At 40.7% G+C, this 22,291-nt stretch overlaps 1 protein-coding gene across 2 annotated transcripts in view; it reads right to left on the bottom strand.

Moving 5' to 3' along the window:
• Window positions 1-3,245: 3,245 nt before the first annotated feature.
• Window positions 3,246-22,291, bottom strand: part of kcnd3 (potassium voltage-gated channel, Shal-related subfamily, member 3) — a 154,689-nt gene continuing 135,643 nt past the window's right edge. The window contains exons 4-8 of one of the 2 annotated variants that reach the window (XM_015342361.2): window positions 15,295-15,396; window positions 11,955-12,047; window positions 8,959-9,203; window positions 7,841-7,940; window positions 7,482-7,565 (exon numbers count right to left, since the gene is read on the bottom strand). In XM_015342361.2, coding sequence (XP_015197847.1) covers window positions 7,889-7,940; window positions 8,959-9,203; window positions 11,955-12,047; window positions 15,295-15,396 — 492 coding nt within the window. In that variant the 3' untranslated portion in view covers window positions 7,482-7,565; window positions 7,841-7,888. Of the gene's footprint in view, window positions 7,566-7,840; window positions 7,941-8,958; window positions 9,204-11,954; window positions 12,048-15,294; window positions 15,397-22,291 lie in introns of both variants that reach the window. The other variant, XM_015342360.2, reaches the window with a different exon arrangement.

Genomic DNA, 22,291 nt, shown 5'->3' with positions numbered 1-22,291 from the left:
TCAGAACCAAAGACCGATTTTAACAGATTTTAAATATTATCAGTAATGCTTTATTTGAATGTTGCTTCTTAATGGCACCATAATCCCATCATAAATGCTACACAAGACATTATAATCACAATCATAATACTTTACAGGAACACGTGCAAACGACATAATGTGTGCATAAGAGGTCATGACATTTATTTTACAATCGCATTGTACTCAGTGCTTGGAATTATGCTAAAACAAATGCCATGACCTCTAATTCACACATTATGTCATTTGTGCATGGCCTTCTTAAGCATTATGCATGTGATTATAACATCTTCTGCATTTATGAAGGGAATATGAAGCCATTATGTGGCAACATTCAAATTAAGTGTTAACCTTACATCTCAGTCTACAGTTTGGAGTTTCTCAGGCCCCTCTGATTACCTCAGTTGCACATCCCAAGTCCTACAATGTTTCTTCATGATGTACTTAGTTGTTCTTGAACATCCTGAGCAGCACTTTCTCATCTTACACTACCAGCCCTGTCCTCCTCAGATTCCAATGGGCATCAGTCTTGCTGGTCTGTATGTATGCGCAGTCCAGCCCTGGTTCCTGCCTCTGTTAGACGACTCTGAGTCTCTGATCTGAACTGCCTGGAAATATTTACTACACTGAAAGGCTTGCTGTGAAGTCCGTGAATGCTCTTGAAGGGCCTGGGGAGTGATGACAACTAAACAGATTCACCTTACACCATGAAACCTGTTACTGTTGGTTCTTGTATTGGGGCTTCAATTGCCATTCACTGTAGATTAATTGAAAGATGTTGTTCCCTACAGTAATGATGTTCTGGCACATAAAACCCAGGTAAAACATCTGACAGCCCTTTTGAAATTATCATGAGGAAGATACTCACTGTTGTATCTTATTGTTCAATGGGAGAATTTTACATTGCTCTCCACCTTATTTTTTAGCTCCTTTTAACAGCAACTGTAATAAGATGAACATCTGTTGTGCAAGTCCTTACAACAACCTTTACATAGGCAGATATACAGTAGCTATAGAGTCCACTGATCAAATGTTATATTGTGACTCCTGCCCTGTAATAGCTTATGCCATCTGTTCAAGCACTGCCAATAGATGCAATAAAGGGGATTTGGAGACGCAATGCTTAGGACTAAAAATCACGATGGACAATTCCGAATGTTAAGTTTGACACTAGGGGCTCCTAAAATGTGTTATTTCCTTCTTCATGGAGCTACATGCCGGTGGTTGTCATTAAAAACAAGACCTAAGCAGCTGCTGTGTTCAATTTACAGTGGAGTCTAGGAGTCAAGACTCAGGTGTGGTGCGAAAAGTGGCCTCCCACAGAAAATGGTTCAGATGGGATTCATTATCCTATGAACATTTGGTCCCCGTATTAATTTTCTTAATGGGAAATAAAGCAAGCAGTACAGCAAGGCACCTATTTGGTTTCAGAAATTACAGAGGTAAATGGAACACAATTAATAATGAAAATGAGTCTGGAATGATTATGAGTTTAGAATGAGTGATAATCTATGACAATTAGTCCAGGAGAACTGAGATGTTCCACCGGGGACATTTTTTTTGTATGACTCATCTGGCTTTCCTACCTGATAAGACAGGTGCCTGCAGATCCCTGAAGGTCTCATGATTTAGAAGCAGTTCATTAAAGGGGCATTTGGTCCACCCTTCAGCCTTCACCACAAGCTGTTGACAAGTCCTGAAGAAGGCAAATTTTCCTCATCTCAACTTCCCAATTGTCACAGTTTCTTAATAACAGACTCAGGTGGGTGTGAGTTGGTCTGCAGTGCCATTCAATATTTCCATTATACCCAAGCTCAACAGCAAAATAATAAGATAATAATAATAAAGCGCAGTTCTATAGTGCTTTGTATTCCAAAGATCCCAAAAATACTTACAGTACATAGAAGAGGCCCATTTATGTTCCCAGTTCCCCACTGAAATGTGGAATGGGTGACACGTGGAAGCCCTGATGTGCCAGCAACCTCGAGACACAGCAGGTCAGGTGGAGAAGTCAGCAATTTCTTCACTAATTGAAATTAAAGGGTAAACGCAGGGAGGCTAGATTGGACACTGCATTTGATAAAGTGTCAGTTCCATTTCTCCTTGTGGTTACACTAAACCTGCAGAAAACAGTCAGTAATCCCAAAACAACGATTTAAATAGTGAACTCTACAGTATCTGTTAAATGAAAAAAAAAAGCATTTTACCCCAAGTTCATGCAAACTTCACTTTGTAAGGAGACAGGTAAATACAGTGTAGTGAAAGGCAGTTATGCTTACATCTTTAAAATGTGAGCATCTGGTGGAGACAGGTTTAAATAAATTAACAATTAATGTGTTTTTTGGGGAAAGGATGCACACAACATGGCCTTAGTGTAATTTAGCAGGACGTAATTAAATGTATTCAAATTTGTATATAACCACTTTAAAACAAAGGCAAAGCAATCACGCAAAATGAGAGATTTGTTTTGATATTTGCAAGATTCTCTTATCTTCTCTTGATACCAAAAAACCAAAACTACTATTGTGTGTATTTTATTTTTTTAATTATTCTCTGTGACACATTTTTATTGGTTTGTGCAATAAATGAGAACATGTCTTATAGCTACTAGGAATAAAGAAACTATTGTACATAGAAACTATTGACAAATGTTTCACATGTTTATATTTCTTTTGTAAATAATGCATTAAGAAATATTGCGATTTAGCACTAACACAGTGCTGTGAACTAATGGTCATTGTCAGTCTATGGATGGTTTAGTCTGGCATATAGATGTCTTCCTCTTTGGCACATCCTCCTTTGCTATGTAGGTCATGAATTGGTCATTAACACTTGAAATGAGAGGAGTATTTTGTAATATCCATCCATATTTGTCCATCCAGAGCCTATCCTGGCAGGCAATGGACGCAATGCAGGATACACGCTGGACAGGATGCCAGTCCATCACAGGGCACACACGTACACACTCTAACATCAGGGCCAATTTTCCCAGAAGTCAATAAACCTACAGTCTTTGGACTGTAGGAGAAAGCCCAGGAAAAATCCATGTGAACATGGGGAGAACATGCAAACTCCACACATGGAACCCAGAACCCCAGTGCTGCAAGGCGGCAATACAAACCTCTGCACCACCATGGTTCCCTATTTTATTCTACATATTTTTGTATTAAAAAAGGAAAAGGGGAAACAGGACACTTGCAAAGAACTCAGCCACAGCCATATGAAGATTATATTCCACAGGTTTGTATTTGTGGCAGATATACAGATCTTTATCAGGCGGATCACAGTAGTGACACAAGACAAAGTCATAAATGATATACAACACCTGACTGGATATGCACAGCAACCAGGAGAAAAAAAGGAGGGGGGACAAGTGCATTTTGATTTTTTCGGTTCGCTTTCCTTTGTCACTCCTCCAGGGCGATAGAAATAGATCACCTGTCTATGAAATTGTGCAACATTGAAACACAGGTCTTAATTTTATGCACTCAGTCCAAAACATACATATTCCAAACTAGAGAGAAGCAAAAAAACCCAACTACGAACAGTTAACTATCTCTCGAATGTATGCCCAAATGAATGTACAAGGGCTTCTAAACCAAATCCATCACATTTTACTGTTCTTGTTTTATTATTTATTCACCTTCAAAACAATAGCCAGAATTTTTTCTTAATTTAACCAATGAATACATGAGCCAGCTAGCAGCTAGCTCAAAACCTTGAATATATGTTAGTTTATTTGTAAACGTATCTGGTCAAGACTATTGTACTGGGCAGGGTAGTATTGTAAAGAACACATTTTGGACAAGTCTGCAATTTGTGCATTTTTTCTTTGTATATGCAGCTGAATATGACCCTAAATGGTTATCTGGGAAGAAGAAAAACACAGTTTTGACGTATTAAAATGAGCACTGTTCACCAGAGTTCTGTAGAATTCTAAAATGTACCTAACAACTCTGTTCCTGTGGACTTACAGTATCTCCTACTGTGTTTGAATTTACTCCTGATTGTGCTTGGTAATGTAACTCATCGTTTGACCAAAGCTGCTCATTTCAATATGGGTATCTGCCTATTAGGCAATTAAGAGATCTATTGAAATAAAAGGGCTTGTACTTTATTACAGTCAAAGTGTACTATCAGGAGAGTTTCAGGAATATTCAGGGCAAGTTGAAACTCTTCATGCTTCATGACAGGCACTGTGCTAATAATTCCCACTCTGTGGAAAGTGACTCTTTCATGATGGCACAATCAGTCTAGAGGAATCATCACAAAAGCACATAGAACAGGTTGAAGGTTAAAGTTGCAGACCACTTAGTCCACTTTATGAATTCTCAGGGCTCAATTCAGACCATTTTTGCTTAAAATGTGGTGGTGAAGAATTAAATGATGACGTTACTGAATGGGTTCCTTATTCTACACAGGTAAATTGTGTCCATGGGGGGTCTTACATATTTTACACTTCAGTGCAAAGAATAATTGCTACTAGGAGAATCACCAAGTATAACACATCAGGGACACAATCCGGAGTGTTTTAAGCTTCCAAATGTATTTCACCTGCGTGAGTTGGTGCATGAAAAGTGTGGATGGCTTTAAGATACACTCCCTTTAAGGGGAAAGTGTGCAAGTCTCTTGCCCCTGCTATTCCAGAACATTATTGTTCTGTTAGATCTGACCTGACAGTTTTTGATGCGAATGTTAGTTGGAGACATGTGTAGAAAAACCACCAAAACAGGGAAATAAGAGGAAAGAAGGGAAAAGAAGGGGAAACTTTCTTAAAGGGCATAATCAGAGAAATGTTATTTTGTCATCAAAGATCAGTTCATTCTACTTTAATGTAAATGTCACAGTGGTATTTACTGTTTAAGTAAACTTCAGGATCAGTGGCTCCATGCTGTGTCAGACATGTCTCGTAGGTGAGAAAAACAGAATGGCTATTGTAAGCATCTTAGTTATTACATGAGAGGAGGTTTAAGGATCTGTAGGAGGCCCCATTCAGCATTTGGTCTACAGTTTCACAATGGAAGCGATGGGCATCACAAATCCATTGGCACTCTTCGGGTTAACACCTTCAACAACAAAAAAATGACACCCCTTACAACTTAAAATAATCACACTGGCCTGTCTACAGAACTGGACCTAAAATTTAATTTTAGAAGATATTTTCTGCCCTTTCCTCCTCTTGTGCTTCTCATGCTGTATGAGATGATTACAGCTGTTACATCTGATGGAATTCCATGGACAGCTTCCTGACTTACTCCAGATCGGGACAGATCTGATCTGTTTCACCTTGTCGCAAAACCAGGAGTGTTTTAACGGTAAGTGGGCACCGATTTATCTTGAAAAGCAGATTTTTGGTGTTGAAAACTGGAAAATATCGTCTACTTCATAAGTAAAATTCTTGGATGAATACACTGTAGTCAGTGACAGCATCAAAGGGATCTAATTTGAAGAGAGACAACAAAACAAGAAATGGTCATTTGCGAACTATATCATATTATTAATACCCCATTACCTGCTATTCTGATGTGGCAGTTAAGCAGTGAAACTGGTCCCAGTCATTTGCATTTACTTTGCATACACTTGTTCCTGAACAGGCAGTGATGGAAAGCACCCAGTCCATCTCAGGTTGGTGCTAGGCTGAGAATGCACAATTCCAGCCAGTGACACGTTTTCATTCCTTTCAGGAGTCATGGATACCAAGTCAAAAAGATTAGAAAAGCACCTTCAACCTTTTGATGCTCTGGAAGTGGAAATTCTCGTTGAGGCCGGTGAGAGATGCTCTCTCAACTCCCCAAAGTGGGAAAAAAAAGAAACCCTGCTCAATTGTGTCTCTGTTTTACCCCCAAAACACTCCAGAGCATTGACACACAGTCCAGTTTGGTTCAGGTCCCACCTTCTGGTATAAAATTGCAATAAAAAAAGAGCAGAGCAAAAAAGGCCGACAACACAGAAGCCTTTTTCACAGAAGACAGGACAGGACACAGGACGCTGGTCAAGCACAGTTTTTAAGCTCAGTTCTGCAGCGGTAAAGATTTTCATTGTTTCAATTCTGCCGTGTTGTGGACAGCTGAAGGTTTTCCAGAAGACAGCGAAGACCAAGAAGTCAGTAACACCAAGGCAGCAAAAAATACAAATACTGAAAATTTAATACACAGAGAGCACACCCGACAATTAAAAAATCCCAATGTAACGACTAGAGAAAGCATATCTCTTTTTGTCAAAATGGGCGATGGATTTGCACTAGACAATGCTAAAATGGGGGAAAACAGCCACTGCTTGGCCATACAATGGCTAATAATACAAAATATCTATTAACACTATTGACAAAGAATCTGGTGCTGAGGTATGGTTCAGGACATGTCTCTGCCTAAAACCTCAATAAATGCCTCATGCTTTTTTTAGCTTGATGTTCTGCTGTTTTTCAGGTCACCGAAGTTCAGTGCAGTGTAGAAACAATGCAAAAAAATTGCCAGATTGCCAGAACACCTCTGTGTTAGTCCAGAAGTACCATTATTGTGGTCTTGCAGTTTGTTGGAAGTTGGGAGGATCGTTTTGGAGCTTAAAATGATATGTACAGTACATAACTGTACCTGTGAAAAGCAGCACATCTTAATTACAGGAATGAAGGCTTTTACTGGGAACTTTAGACACTAGAATGTCTTCACAAGAACCTTTCCTCTAGCAGCACCTTGCTGAAGTGTGGCGAGCCTATGAGAGTCCTGTGTTGAGTCAAGTGTACAAGTAGTCCTCGCACGCACACACACACCCACAAAAATAAAAATTAAAATCCACAAACAACTCTGTGACCGACGCTCCTACCTTGTTTTGCTTTTTTTATCTTTTTTTTTCATTTCTCTAGAACAAAATAAAATAATACTTAAAAAAAGATTTTGGTAAATGATATATGTTTTTTTTCTATATCAAGGTAATATTCTGACGAAAAACGATATGAATCTAAACAAAGGGAAAAAAAACAGAAAACACCAGCAACTATCCTGTTATCTTTTTTTTCAAATCGTTCCCTTGTTCTTTTCTTTTGAAGTCATTAAAAAGCCAGCTGGCCAAGGAAAGGTGCTTAGTGCACAGTGTCTTGTGACTTTCTTTGTGGAAACGCTATCATGTAGAACACACTGGATGTTTGAAATGGCTCAAACTGGTTCTTCTGACAACTCTCAAACACCAGCCCAAAAGGCCTCCTTATTTTGTCCTCTTTTCCCTGTTAAGGACAGTCTTTCAGGCACAATTAATTCCGTTTGTGTTTTTCCATTGTATTTCTTTCTTTCGTTTGTCCATTTTTATTGAATGTTACTGTGCAGCAGGTTCAGTTGGGACCCAAAATTTGAGCCAGGCTCTTTTACAGTGCTGACACCTTGACAATGTTCGAGCTGCTGGAGGTGTGCATGCTGGGGCTGGAGGGGTGGTTGTTGCCCTCACCCTCGGGGGTGGTTGCCGGGGGAGTTGGGATGCTGATGATTGCCGTGGTAACCTGGGAGCTCTTGCAGTTGAGCCGCACGGCCTCATCTGACTTCATGTTCAGGCTGGATCGGCTGAAACAGAAGTAGAACTCTTAAGTCTTTAGTCATTTATGCAAGTTTCCCCTCAGGTCTGAAACACTACAGCTGAGAGCAGACACAGCTTCAGTAAATGACTGCTAAGACTAGGGTTGACATTAGCTTTTAAATTTAAACAGACCTTTGGTATGAGGTCAAATTCCTAGTTTTGCCCACTTCTACTGTCCTGCGTGTTAGTATCTTGCCTACTGAGCACTTTTGTGCTTCTGTCTCACACCCCACACCCCTCCCTCGCTCCATCCCATGTTCACCTTTTCAACAGCTCCCTGGTTCATTCCTCACAAGGAGGGGGGGGGTTCTCAGCCTTGTCCTCTTTCGTAGCCTGCCACTCCCTCATCCGGGAAAATTGTACTAAATAAACATTTAATACATTCCATTGGCCGCTGCTTTTAGGAGGAACTGAAAATTTACAGTAAATTAAGCTTCAGTACTAGATTTCATTTTCCCAGAGAATAATGAATCTAGGGAATAAATTCCCAAGTCATTGTTGTATCACTGATGCTATAGGTGCTGAAAAGAATCCTTTAGTAGTCAAGCAATTGAAGACCTCTGATGGAGTGAGTGGTGTGCTTGTGGTGTGCAGGTCCTTGGGGGGAGTTTGTTAATTATTACATAATTAGTGAAGGGTTGGCAAACACATTCTGATACTATGGAATTTGGCTTGCTTAGGATATACAAAGGGTGGGTACAGAGTTGGCTCTTGTAGAGCAGGTTTGTTGATTGCAACTAAGAAGAGCTTTGGTGACCACAGATACCTTACCCTCTAGTCTTCAGTTCCTGTGAGTTTTAATGCACTCAGGACTCACGCGCCACCTTATTTAGAGTGCAGCTGGTCACACAAACTTTTTCTGATGCTACAGCTGAGGTGTGGTGTCTTCACAGTAGTCATCTCACAGGTCGCCTGCCTCCCGGAGGAGACGAGAAAAGCATTTCTTCATGTCTTTTATGTATCATTCATCAACTTAATGAGGCAAATAAAACAACATTCAACTTCAAACAGTCCCCCTCATTAGGCTGATGAATGGAAAACAAAGAACTGAAGAAAACCTTGAGCTTCTTTTTAAGGGTGTAAATAACTGCAATTACAGCCTGATTCCAAAGTAAAGGTCACCCTTGACAATGACCATTACAATCCTCTAATGGGAGCTCCTCATTTTCAGGCACAGGAAGCATTCTCTTTCTGGGAAAAATCCAGATTTGATCAAAACCTTTACATTTTAGGTTTTGGGCTGACAAAAAAGTGAGGTGGGCACGTTTCCATCAAATATAAGCCTGTGGATCCTGTCATGAAACATCGGAACTAGAGGAAGATTAAAAAACCCAGGCCCTCCCATCCCTGAATGCCGGACTCCAGCTGTGGTTCTCTCACCTGGTGCTCAGGGGCGGCTGGTTACCACACTGGATATGGATGGCGCTGAGCTCCTGCAGGCTGCGCAGCCGGGTGGCAGGCACGCTAGAGTTGGGCAGGTGGGTGGTCTTCTTGGCGCGGCGGGAGCAGCAGGAGGAGGTCAGGCCGTGGTGACTGGACAGGGAGGGGCTGCGGGATGGGTAGCTCTGCAGGGTGCTGTCCAGGCAGTTCTGCTCGTACACCTGCTCGTCCACAAACTCGTGGTTCTGCCCATGAAGGTGGAGCGGGACACAATCACTCTCTTGGTGCCCTGCTCTGCAGCTGCCTCATACTATTGCCATGCCTCATCATGTTACACAGAGCAAAAAACCCAATAGGGTCTCAGAGGTGAGCAGCTCCAAAACTGGAGCTTTTCCTCTCCCATCTCTTTTCTGAAGGTCAAAGTCATGCAGTACCTATATTTTGGAAAAAATCTTGTTCTTGCCACCAGGCATACAAATAATTATTGGATCTATTCCTTGTGCAAAATCCTGATAAAAGCGTGATAAATTTATTACTGTATCAGGTACCATAATTCCTCTACCTGGAACAGTTAGAATGCACATTAGATAAATAATGTTAGAGAATCACAATAGGATATTCAAAATATAGAAACATATCCTTCAGTAAGTGCAATTCAGACTGCCTGCCATTCTGTAATGGTAAAAGAGAATTGGATTAGCCTCAGTGTATAGGCAGATTAATTTATTATACATTGTATCTGCCTACTTAATTTTATTTGGCAAAAGAGCTGCTTCTGATCTTCACTCAATATTGTTAATAAATGTTTAGGCACATTAAACGAGCATTAATTGCACTTGGGCAAGTTCTCCGTCATAGAAAATTAACACCTCATTACTTATTAACAAACATCAGTGGATTTTGGAGACTTTTGTAGTGGAGAACTTGAAAATGGGACAGTTTTACTGCCAGCGATGCAATGCAAATGATTTCATGCTTGGGTTTGAATGGATCTGCATTAATAATACATTTCAGTGAAGCCTTAGTGAAGCTTTGCTATTATTAAATTTGCAATGGTTTCATGTTCTGATTTTTTTCAGCTTTAATGGATAAAAGAAAGAAGCATCGATGTATCTCAGATTGGATGGTTTACCAATGCTACAGAACTCTGCCTGATTACAATCATATGAATAAAATTAAGTCTGTTTTGTCTGTTGCCTTTGTCACTGTAGTATCATCTCTGTGTCAAAGCTGCTCATTGTAATATGGCAGAGCTACACCAATTTAAATCTACTAAGCATGTGTTTTATTTGTGATATCCTGCTTCTTGAGCTCAGAGCTATATTCACATTCTGTTTTTTATGAGAATATCAGTGATCACTGCCAGCTCAATGTTCTACAAATAGCTTCTGGAAAGATATTTTAGTACCATTGATTGATGTCAGGAGATGCATCAGGAAAGAATGAAGACAGAATTTAGCAAAACTCCAAGCAGTCTTCTGAAACGTTTCTTTAGCAATGGCCACAGTGGGTGCTTACTAGACCCTCATCCATCCAATTTCTAACAGCTTTACCCAATTCAGAGTCGTGGGGGAGCTGGAGCCTAACCCAGCAATGGATGCAAGGGTGCAAGGTCGGATACACCCTGGACAGGATGCCAGTCCATCGAAGGGCAGACCCACAGAAATGCACACTGCTCACACCAGGTCCAGTTTTTCCAGAAGCCAACTAGCCTATCAGTTGGTCATTGGACTGTAGGAGGGAGACAGAGTATCTGGAGGAAAGCCATGTGAACATGGGAAGAGTATACAAAGCCTGCACAGATAGGACCCAGGAATTGAACTTACTAAGAGGAAGCAGCTGCCCTGTGCTGCACCTTACATCTCCAAATCCTTATATTTATCTGGGTTATAATGCTGAGTCTATCACAGCCTCTTATTTTAAAATGGTAGCAGCTGAATTAAATGTGCTAGAAGTTAAACTATATAGCAGTCCTGTTCTGTCATCGTGATCATACACCTATATTTCTATGTCTTGCTTCCAGTTAAAAAACAGTTGTGGATACACTTAGAAAACAATCACTCAGAACTACATTCAGTCATCTTTGGCTTTTGAAATAATCAGATCTTAGATGTTCCAAATGCCCTGGAAACACTCAGGAGGAGCATCCTGCTACCTGTGGTCATGCCAGCCCCGTGCCAGGGATTGCCCACTGGAGTGGACCTCAGCACTGGAGTGTGGCATCTGTGTTGTTTGGACAGTCATTCAGCCAGCTGCCTGGGGGGCACATTGGGCTTCTTTAAAAAGCAGAGGAAGTTCCCACAAGGACCACAGATGCTGCACACCTGTCTGTTGTAGCCTTGTCAGTGTTTCCAATTTGAATCATTATTTAAGGTTTGAACTCCTGCTCTTGTTTTCTTTTTGTTCACTTTTTCAGGCAATATTATTTTTTGGTTTTACAAAACAGACACCTCAAGGTGGTTGGCACAGTAGTCTGCATTGCTGTCTTACAGGGCTGGGGCCCTGGGTTCAATTCCAGACCTGGGGTGCTACTGTATCTGTGTATGTATTCCCCTTGTTCATGTGGGCTCTTTTTTTCACTCACAGTCCGAAGACGTACTGGTAGGATAATTGGCTTCTAGGATAATTGGCCCCGGTGTGAGCATGGGTGTGTCTGTGTCAGTGTGTACCCTATGATGGACTGGCATCCCATCCAGGCAGTACAATACCTTGTGCCTGTGGCTTGTCAAGATATACTGTCCCCCTTTGCGACCATGAATTGGGTGAAGTCGTTAGAGAATGGATGAATGGTTAGTTTAAGGTATATCAAGAAAAGATGAATAATTAAATATATTAGGGCTACTTCTATACAAATATACAAATAGATTGAGAGATGGAAGGATGAAGACATAGAAGGATAAAAAGATCGATAAATCCAGCTGGGCATGTGCTTGTTGTTGGGAGCAGTGTTGCATAACAGTGTATGGTGTAACAGTGCAGCTGGCAGCCTCACTCACAGTAGTCTTCTCCAGACAGTGCAGAAGGTGGTGGTGTTGACTTTCTATGATGGAGGTGGATTTTCTCAGCTGCTGCTCCTCCTCTGTGGATCCCTGAAAAACACAGCGTGCCCACTATCATCTCATGTGCATGTCTGTCTCCCAGACCACAACCCCCTGCTGAAGTCTTCCAGCCAAGAATGCAACAATCATTTAACAGCCCAAAGAGCTTACTAAAATGTAGACACGGGTACTAGAAGCCCTTAAATGGAAAAATAATGAGAAATCGTGCCTGTTCTGTGTGCAGGATCCTCTTGCTCTGTTTGAGTCTAATTCTATTTTGAAAGCAATGCACATCTATTTTCTGGTATGCATCTCTGGTGATTCAGGAAAGAGAACAGGAGGCACTTCTGTAGGCATAGAGCTGTGGGTGGATGGAGAAAAAGCAGTGTCCGAGCTGTGCAGTGGAAAATGATTCAGTTGGAGAAAAGGCTGAGATTAAAGAAACAAAAACTAACTGAACAAGAGAAACTACAGGCTTGACATTCTTTCTCCAACCTGCAATTTTGAACAATCATAACATATTGTTTTACATTTCTAACACCAGACATTTACTTTGATTTTCCATGGTTTCTCAGTTTATGTAACATACATTACCACACCTCTGTGTGCTCTTCCACTATTTCACTGTATATCTATCATGGTTTATTGTAATAGATGCTCAGGAGGAGCTTTATGCTCTTAAATTCATGACAGAGAGGAATATTTTTTCTTTTAATTAACTTCAGAATTTAATTCAAAGCTGTCCACCTGGTGATCACTGACAGATCACCATAACTATCTCTTGGAGCATGCAGATTCCAGCAATCTAGTCTGCCTGTAGGATCTTCAATTTCTCCCATCACAGATCTATTGTAAGTTTTGTACTAATTGGACAATATACATCTTTTCTTTTGTTTTATGTGTAGGAATTCAAACATATCTTTCAGTATATGTCACAGAGTAGTAAGAGCAATATTAATGTCAAAATAGCACACCCCTACGCAGTTACTTTGAAATCAGAGCCCTGTCATCTCAAACCAAATGCTCCACTGCAGGCTGAGGTTCTTCTAGTTCCCCGCTGTTTTCCTGATTGCCTCTGAAGCTCTGGGTGACAAAGCTGTGTTGATTTGACCCTAGGTCATTGAAACAAATGGCATTTAAATAATGTTGCTGGATAGCTCTCTCAGCTGTGGTCTCCCACACACGTATGCACATGGTACTGTGCTTCCTCTGCCACCTGGCAACAAAATACCTCCACAGTTGCCCCAACTATAGATTTATTGTAATTGGCCAGGCATCTGATGCCTGATGTCTGAACCCCAGATAAAGTGGGGGTAGCTCAGGAACAGCAGCATGTTTTGCAAACAGTTCAGGTGTTCAATTCTTCATTAAACTACAGTGAATGCCATATCAATTGACATTTACACACTTTTCTTTTCAAATTTCTGCAGCTTGTACACCTGTTTTCTATTTACAGTAGCATCATTGTTTTGCTGGTGACATAGAAAGAGTGAAAAGTGTTTGAGTCCATTTCTGGTCAGTAGAAAACCCTAAAAAGTGCAAGATATTATCCTTTCAGATGTACAAAGGCCTTTTCAATGCAAACCCAGAGTAAGCAGCTAGACCACTACAACTATGTTCACACGATGTGGAATTTGCATATATAAGAGAAATCTGTATCTGCATGTATCTACTGTATATATGTAAAACAAATGCACCGTCCTTCAGATGAGACGTAAAAAACAAGGTCTTGTCTCTCTGTGGTCATTAAAAATCCCAGGGCTTTTCTTGAAAAGAGTAGGGGTATAACCCTGATGTTCTGGCCAATCATGGCCTCCTAATAATCCCCATCTCTGAATTGGCTTCATCACTCTGTTCTCCTCCCCACTTATAGCTGGTGTGTGGTGAGCGCTCATGTGGATGCTGCACATTGGTGGTGGTGCAGGGGAGTCCCCATTACCTGTAAAGCACTTTGAGAGGAGTGTCCAGAAAAACATTATATAAGTGTAAGCAATTGTTGTTATTATTATTATTATTATTATTATTATTATATACAAAACTGTAAAGGTTCTCAATTCCATGTGTGTCTGTCCCAGTTAGTCTGGCAGAGTTTTCCCATATCCACAGACCATTTTTTGCTGTAGACAGAATATAAACATCACAGTGAAACACCAGGCAGGAAAAGAAAACTATGTCAGCAAGGGCATCGTTGCTATTACATTACATTCAGTGCTATTGAATTACAATGTGGGCACCCAGATGAAAACTGATAATTAATTGCTAATTAGAGTATTTGTTCTGTATTCAGTTCGAACACAGGGAGCAGGCCTTTGCAATTCCACTACAGTATGTTCATTGCTGGATAAATAAAAGTGAAAAAAACAATGAAACCTTTTCCAGTTCTCCTGCATGTAATAAGTGCTTTCATTTTCAGTTTTTCCTAATTGCATTAAAGCTGGAGAATACAAAAGGTCCATTCTGATTTCATTACTCTTTGGCTATATAATTCATTTTTAATGGAAGGTGGCTGAGTTAAATAAAATATTAAAATGCCATAGCTGCTCACTGAGAGCTCTGTCATCTATTTGACTTGGAGATATATGAGATGTGACCGCTTCTGTCTTCTTCAAACAAAGCTCTCAGATTTAAGTTTTTGAATGTCTTTACAGCGTGAACTTTCTTTGTGCACCTCATGTTTAAATGTTCATTACTCTGCATGAGACAATATCACTAGCTAAAGGGCACTTCTTTGCCGTATTGTGTGTTTTGTATTCAGGGCCAGATGTAGTCACACAGAAGACTCAAATTTACACCACAGCAAGGATTTTTGCAGAGATGGATAGATAATTAACTTTGTATTGGGTTTCCACTTCAAATGTTTGTACATGCTCCATTTTGTGCTTTGAGCTTGTACTGTGGTTGCTCTTTGTGTTTTGTACTTTCAGTTATCTCTTGTATACTGCTTATTATAATATGGTCAAACTCTCTGTACTGCTTGATTGATTGTGCTTTAAAATATGGCAGAAGGATCCCTGCAGTTCTACTTAGGATCAACCAGGACTAAGAGGAGTAGAAACACTTGCACTCTCTTCCTATTAAAGTCCACATTCACCTTGACCTTAATACAGTGCAACATAGACTGAAACTGGCCCTAGTACAGTGCAGTTTGAAGCTGGCCATAGCAGAGCACAGACTGAGCCTCTCCCTAGTACAACAAACAGTGAATCAGATTCTGATTGAGCTCAGACATAGCACAGGATGAAAGTAAAAAAGGCAAGAGCAATAAAGACAGCTTTTCAAAGAGAAATGGAATGCTTACCATGAGCTCCAGTGCTTCATTTAGGAGGCCATTTCTCTTGCTATGGAGGAATGCATTGGAGCTGCCTGCCTTAGCCACCCGTATCCTTGCCAACCTTGCTTTCTGTGAAGGAGAAAAAAATCAAGTAAGCTCTCATGATCATCTGGTAAGACTATGATTCTTCCTTGTGCTTCCTGCTTTCATTGCTATTATTTGAACTACGTGATCAGTTCCTTTCAGAAGTTCTTGGAAGACTTTTTTTGATAACTTGTTGCCAGAACAGGGGGTGAGGAAAGTGCTGTTCAGACTTTGGCATTTTGGTGAAACAGTTTAAAATACAGCTTGAAATCTGTGTTTTCTCATTCAGATAAATAAGAAAGAAAAACAAGGGAGAATCAGAGAGCACGTAGATAACTGGGTGCTCATTGTGCAAACTACTCTGCTAGATGCTTTAATAAGATCAGAAGGCAGCCAAATCATTGAATGGAAAAAGTAGTTGTTACATCACATTAAATGTGCTTGACTGTGTTCAATTTTCAGTGTGGACAGGTTAGATTTCATTGCAATCTTAACCCCCACCTTCAGCCTCCTTCCTCCTAGCTCCGATAATTAATTGTTCCATCTCATAGGTCTACTCATTTTCTCTCCAGTGAAATTGTCTCTTCTTCAAAAATCCCATAAAAATGTAGGGAAGAAGACCCCTTCAATATCGGACAATTTTCAAAACTGAACCGGAATCCAAAATAATTCCACATCAGTACTGTACTGTATGTCACAAGGCTCGAAAATAATAAAAAAAAACAACATCAAATAGACCAGAGAGAATGCTGAATCATTGCTATGCTAAGAAGTGGAAAATAAACAGTAGGCAGAGACTGAGATAAGCTGTCAGGATGTATTGAGATACAGTACCTGCTGAAACTATGCAGAAAACCTTTTAACTTCAGCAAAACTATACCATCAATGAAATGCATACACAGAGAGCACTTTAAAATGCTTACAGTGGTTGTTTTTCTGGTCTTTTACTGCATAATTAGGAGCATTCACAGCTCTGCATACTCTAGCCATACATTTACCAGAAAATCAATAATAAAAATGGTCAAGGTATCTCATACAGCTACAGACTATTTCTTGGCAAGAGGCACATTTGGTCATATGGTCTGGGAATAGATAGATATTCTAGTGCTTTGGGAAAGGATTTCTGTGAGACTAATAACAGTGCTGAAGTAGAGTATCTCCATTTTGGTCACAGAAATAACACAGGAAAGGGTGTGGTTGGCTGGCATTACTGCTGTTAATAGCACGATGGCCTGTAGTTGGCAGATGCCACACTCCCTTCCTGGGCACGTGTGGACCCCTGCCTTTCTTGACATTGCCCAAACGGAGCTGTCTACTGCATCAGTTCTTAGCACCACAGAAGGAATCCCTAATACTAATCTTTGTCTCTGTGAGACAACTATAGAAAACATAAGAGCACTGTTGGTCCTGTCACCATCCAGTAGTTACTGAGCTGGTTGACGGAGTGGGTTCTGGGGAAATGTAAGAAAGATGTCTATTCTTGGAGAGAGAAAATTTGAGATGAGAGTTGGTGGGGTCAGGACAATGTTAGGAGAGGAAAAGATTTTGTTCCTAGGGAAGGGGGGTTGTTATTATTTGTATGTTGGTTCTCTAATTGCAAGATAAAAATAAAAGGTGATCACAATAAAAATGGTCCAGGAAACCCAGGAGGTGATAAAAGTATGCAGGTACTTGTATAATTTATTCTGACCACTTTTGGGCACTACATCACACATGTCACAAATCTTGTAAACCTGCACAAAGTGTTTTTTTCCCAATGGTTAAACAGAAATATCAGAAGTGAATTGTTTAAAGAAAGTGATGGGTCAATTGCAGAGGATGGAATGGGAATTGCAAAGGTATTGAATGATAATGTCATTTAAGCATTCACTAGAGAGGCCACAGGTAGCATATCGTCGTCAGGATCCCTCTTAGGGAAAGTATCAGCTGGGCTTTGAATGAGTTTGTCATTAACAGAGAACAACAGGGACTGGTCAAGAAAAAGACTGATTCACAGCACGGTCACTGTCTGATGCTCTGACAGACATTTTCTGTGTCACCTTGTTTTCCATTAGATAAGGACATAAGAAAGCCATTCAGCAAGCCTGCACTTATTTTCTAGTTTGACCCATCAGCACTCAGAAGAGAAACTGAAAACCTGTACCTGTACTTCAGTAATTCAGGGAAACCCCTCTGTGATCCCATGGTTGGTTGGTTTAGTTTTCCTCTGGGCAGGTAAGATAAAAGGCTTAAAGGGTCACAGGAAGGGCTGCATGTTTCTGCAGCTGCTCTAGGGAGAGCCTGGTTATGTATTAAAGACTCAGATGTTCTCTGCTTCCACATTAACTGACAAACTGGTTCAATGTGAAGACTTCATTAAGAATGGCATTGGCCGTAACATGCAAAACCTTATTTGAAAGGCATATGGCGGTTTTCTGTTCTGTGCCAGGAAAATGAAAACATACTTTTTTTTCTCTTCGTTGGATTTCTTGACTGAGCTGCAGTGTTGCAAAAGCAAACATTAAAACCTGCTTGTTTATACAGAAGAATAAGTGACAAGGCCCTGTTGGTTTTGCAGACCTCAGGAGCTCACTAAGTGAAAACAATAAAGATAAGATTTTGCTGCGTGATCAGGAATCCAACTACTGTAGCATTCCTCCCTCGTGGCATGACTCACCTTCTCCTGCAGAGAGCCCTGTACTCACAGCAAAAGCCTACAGCTTTCTTTTGGGGTGTTTTTCCAATGTTCAATAAACTTGTTTTTTCTAATTTGGAATCACCAGTTATGTTTACTTTTATACGTCCTCGCAATTTTTGGAATCAGCAACTATCAATCACTTTGACTTCCAGCTGCAGCCCTAGAAAGCAGCACCTCTTAAGGATGCAGACTGTGTGCGCATCCTCCAAAACACACATATATATATAAACATATAAGTTACCTACTGCACACGTGAAAGAAAGTAGCAAAAACATCACAAGCACTCGCACCGGTCTTACTGGCAATACTATAGTCCTGCAAGGTTCCCAACCTGCCACAAGGTATGGTGTCAAATGGCAAGCTGCTAATAGGCTGCCAAACTTTGAAACCATACAAATACAGTGTACCCAAGGACTGCAGTGTCCTTCCATAAAAGGAGTGTCAAAAATAAACCCAGTAATTATAGCCCAATAAGTCTAACATTTATTATAGGTAAGATAATGGATACAACAAGTAAAACTATACTATAGGACCACCTACTATATATGGAAATAAGGTGTAATAAGAGAATAGTCAACATGGATTAAGAAAAGGAACAAGTTTCCATGCTGAAAAGAGAAGAAAAATAAACACAAAGTTTTGGCCGTGGAGCCTTCTTCAGGTGTGAGAAAGACAGGGCAGTAGGCAAAGGTAATGTAGCAGGAGAACAAAAGCTGGGAGAGAGGAGGAGCGGGAGGTGGTAGGAGGAGACAGACAGAGTGGCCAATCAGGTGAGTATGAAGTCAGGATAGGTGAAGAGAGGTGTGAAATGAAACCTACAATGAATAGAGAGAATTTTGAAGAAAATTAGTTGTCTTTGAGAGAAGGGGGAAGTTGAGAACCTAGCTGCAGGATAATTTTAGTTTCGGTAGTCTTTCTGATGTAGGAGTTAGGAAAAAACATCTTTGAGAACACAGACGGAGAGATTAGTGCGATCATGGCCATCAGAGGTGAAATGAGAAACAATAGGCTTGGAGAAATCTTTAATCTTCACAGTCCAAACACATTTTCTGAAGCCGTCTCCAAGTGTCTCCCTCCTGTTTCCCCAATGTAGATGGCTGGGCATTTACTGCGAAAGATACAGTAAATAAGGTTGCTGGAGGTACAAGATGTCATCTGAGTGACCCGGAATTGTCCTGAGGGGCCTTGAATGAGTGTGGAGTAAGAAAAGGCAGGTATAGTTTAATTTCTAGTTAGCATTCTTTGGTAAACAGTAATTGTAATGGACACACACAATGTATAGTGCATATGGATTTTCAGAAGGATTTAGATTTTTTTGTGTTAGGAATTTGGTAAATTTGTGTGTTTGAATTGAGAATCTGTGAAATGCAAAAACTAGGGTGATGTACTGTAATTAGTGGATTTAATTAGGGATCTGTACGAGCACCACTGCACTTCTTATTTTATATCAGTGATCTAAATTCTGGTAAATCTGGTAAATTAGTCAAGTTTTCAGTTGATTCGTTGTCTTTCAACACAAAGGTGGAAGAAATCCTTGGATCAATGAGTTTCTAATTGTAAAATGAGCTACATGGACAGAACCTACTTAACATAAAGTGGTTCAAGTAGGTAGCTGCTTCAGCATGCGTAGGCTACAAAGGAACAAGTAAAGGTTTATACCATGCTGGAAAGACGAGAAAGGAAACACAACATTTCAGCTGTGGAGCCTCCCCTCCCCTCATACCCAAAGAAGGCTCCTATGACTTATGCGGTTCCACACGGGCTCATAACCTCCGCTACCCGTTTCATCCCACAACACCTGGGGCACGAACCTGGGTCTCTGGCATAACGCAACAGGGAAGCAGCTGCATGAGCTAAAGGAGACGTTTCTCAGCCCAGGCAGCTGAGGTCCCTGCTATGCGCAGGGAGGGCGATGATGTCACCATATCCGAACTAGCTCTGCAGCCAAAACGTTGTGTTTCCCTTCTTCTCTTTTCAGCATGGAATAAACCTAATACTTGTTCCTTTGTAACATAAAGTGGGATTTGGACAGTGCTACTCTGCAATGTGATTTCGACCACTGTTTAGGTAATGGTGCGGCTCAGACACATTCTCACATCTATAAGTCCCACCACTTTAAGAGAAGCAGTGTGGGACATTACAAACCTTCTACTTGGAGGGCTTTACACTCTGAAGCAGTTAAAACATATATATATATAGTAGTTTTTGGCCTGAGGTAATACTGCCATTTTCTAGTCCACTGACATTACTATCAGCAGCAGCCTGGTTTGTCATTGAGATCTACTGACCAGGCCCAAGCTTGCTGAACCTTTGACATTTGAATAGATCACACTGCCAAATCTCAAACACTAGAAACCTTCCTCTAGAATTTACAAACAAATAAAAAATAAAATAAAATTGCACTCTTATTTTCTTGACAAAACACTCCCTAAAACATGGCATTATCTTACCAGAATAAAAATAATCTATTAAGGGTATAATTTTTATACAACTCAATAACTGCTCAGAGGGCTTGTAAATTAAGCTTGTTTGAACAGATCTGGGAGAGGGACTATTTGATTCAAGCCCCCTGTACATGTATTTCAGAACAAACCATATCCAGAACAGAATGTACAAAACCTTTTTCTACCACACACAAAGAGATGATTAAAAGGTTATATCCGGTGGTTACCCCAGTGGTTCAATTGGTAAGGAGTAATAATTGCAGGATGAGTTCTAAGATCCAGATGTTGTAGGCTTGTACCAGTATGTGACTGTGATTGTGAATATAATTGTACAGTGTCATAAGGATGGTGTCATCCTGTCTGTCTAGACTTCCTCATTCTCCCCCTGTGAGCTGAGACGTAAACACACAATTAGTAATTCCCAATTGTAGGTGGTTGTGGGGAGAGGTATTCAGGAATATAAAAAAACTGGTGATTCTAACTTTTGTCAAAATAAAAGGCAGGGGCCGTTTTTCTGTGAAAAAAAAAGAACTGGGTGTCACATATGAGCGGTCTGCCTCAAGCCTTATTACTGAGCTGATTTTCATAAATGGGTCATTTTCTTCCATCCTGGGTCTTGCTATCTCTCTGTGTTTACCCATTCTCTCTGAGTGATTGATGGCTTTCAGCGTGCTGGTGGTGTGGTTTACTCTGTTACTCTGCTGCTTCACAAGGCAGGAGAAGATGAGTGGGGAGCTGGGGGGGCATTTGTCCCTGCAAAAATATTAGTATTTTTCAGCTGAATCAAATGATATCAGAATACCAGTGCAGATGAGGGGGTCCCCCTTTTTTAAACTAAACAGGAGCCTACCCCCTGCATTCAAGCTGATAAAAAGACAATGCAAATTATGGAACTAAGATTTATAAAAGAAAAGAAACAGAAAAACCACAATGAAGGGAAATACATTGTCTGTGATGTGAACACAATCAAGAAAGAAACGGGTCTTTCAGAGAATCACAGGATTTTCTAGAACGGATCTTGGGGATCCACTAACAGCCAGTGCCAATCCTGCAAAAGAAGCTACCCCATTTCCTGGAAGAGTTGCAATCCCTCAGGTTTTTTGCATCACACAAATAGATAGTTACTTCTACTGGGGTTATTTGTTGAAAAAGAAAGATCTTGGTTCATGTAAATTTTCACATCTTTTAACACTGTCATTCCAGAGAAACTAGTCAAGAAACTCAGTGCACTGGGTCTTAACACTACCCTCTGCAACTGGATTCAAGACTTTCTGATAGGTAGACCTCAGGCTGTCAGGCTTGGAAACCACACTTCCAGCACACTTACTCTGAACACTGGGGTCCCCCAGGGGTGTGTACTTAGTCCATTACTCTACTCCCTCTACACCCATGACTGTAAGGCCAAACACAGCACCAACTCCATCATCAAGTTTGCCGATGACACCACAGTTGTAGGTCTGATCACAGACAATGATGAGAGGGCCTACAGGGAGGAGGTCAATCTCCTTACAACCTGGTGTGAAGACAACAACCTCACCCTCAACGTAAGCAAAACCAAGGAGCTGATCGTTGATTTCAGGAAACTGCAAAACGGACATGCCCTTATCCACATCAATGGACTGAAGTGGATAGGGTCAGTAACTTCAGATTCCTTGGTGTCCATATCACCGAGGACCTCACATGGTCTCTCAATGTCACCTGTCTGATCAAGAAAGCGCAACAGCACCTGTACTTCCTAAGACGGTTGAAGAAGGCTAAGATATGTCCCCAGATCCTCTCTAACTTTTACAGATGCACTACAGAAAGCACACTGACAGGT

Source organism: Lepisosteus oculatus, chromosome 5 (genome assembly GCF_040954835.1).
Source record: "Lepisosteus oculatus isolate fLepOcu1 chromosome 5, fLepOcu1.hap2, whole genome shotgun sequence".
NCBI lineage: Eukaryota > Metazoa > Chordata > Actinopteri > Semionotiformes > Lepisosteidae > Lepisosteus > Lepisosteus oculatus.
The sequence above is the reverse complement of the archived record's forward strand: the minus strand, read 5'-3'. Positions and strand labels throughout refer to the sequence as shown.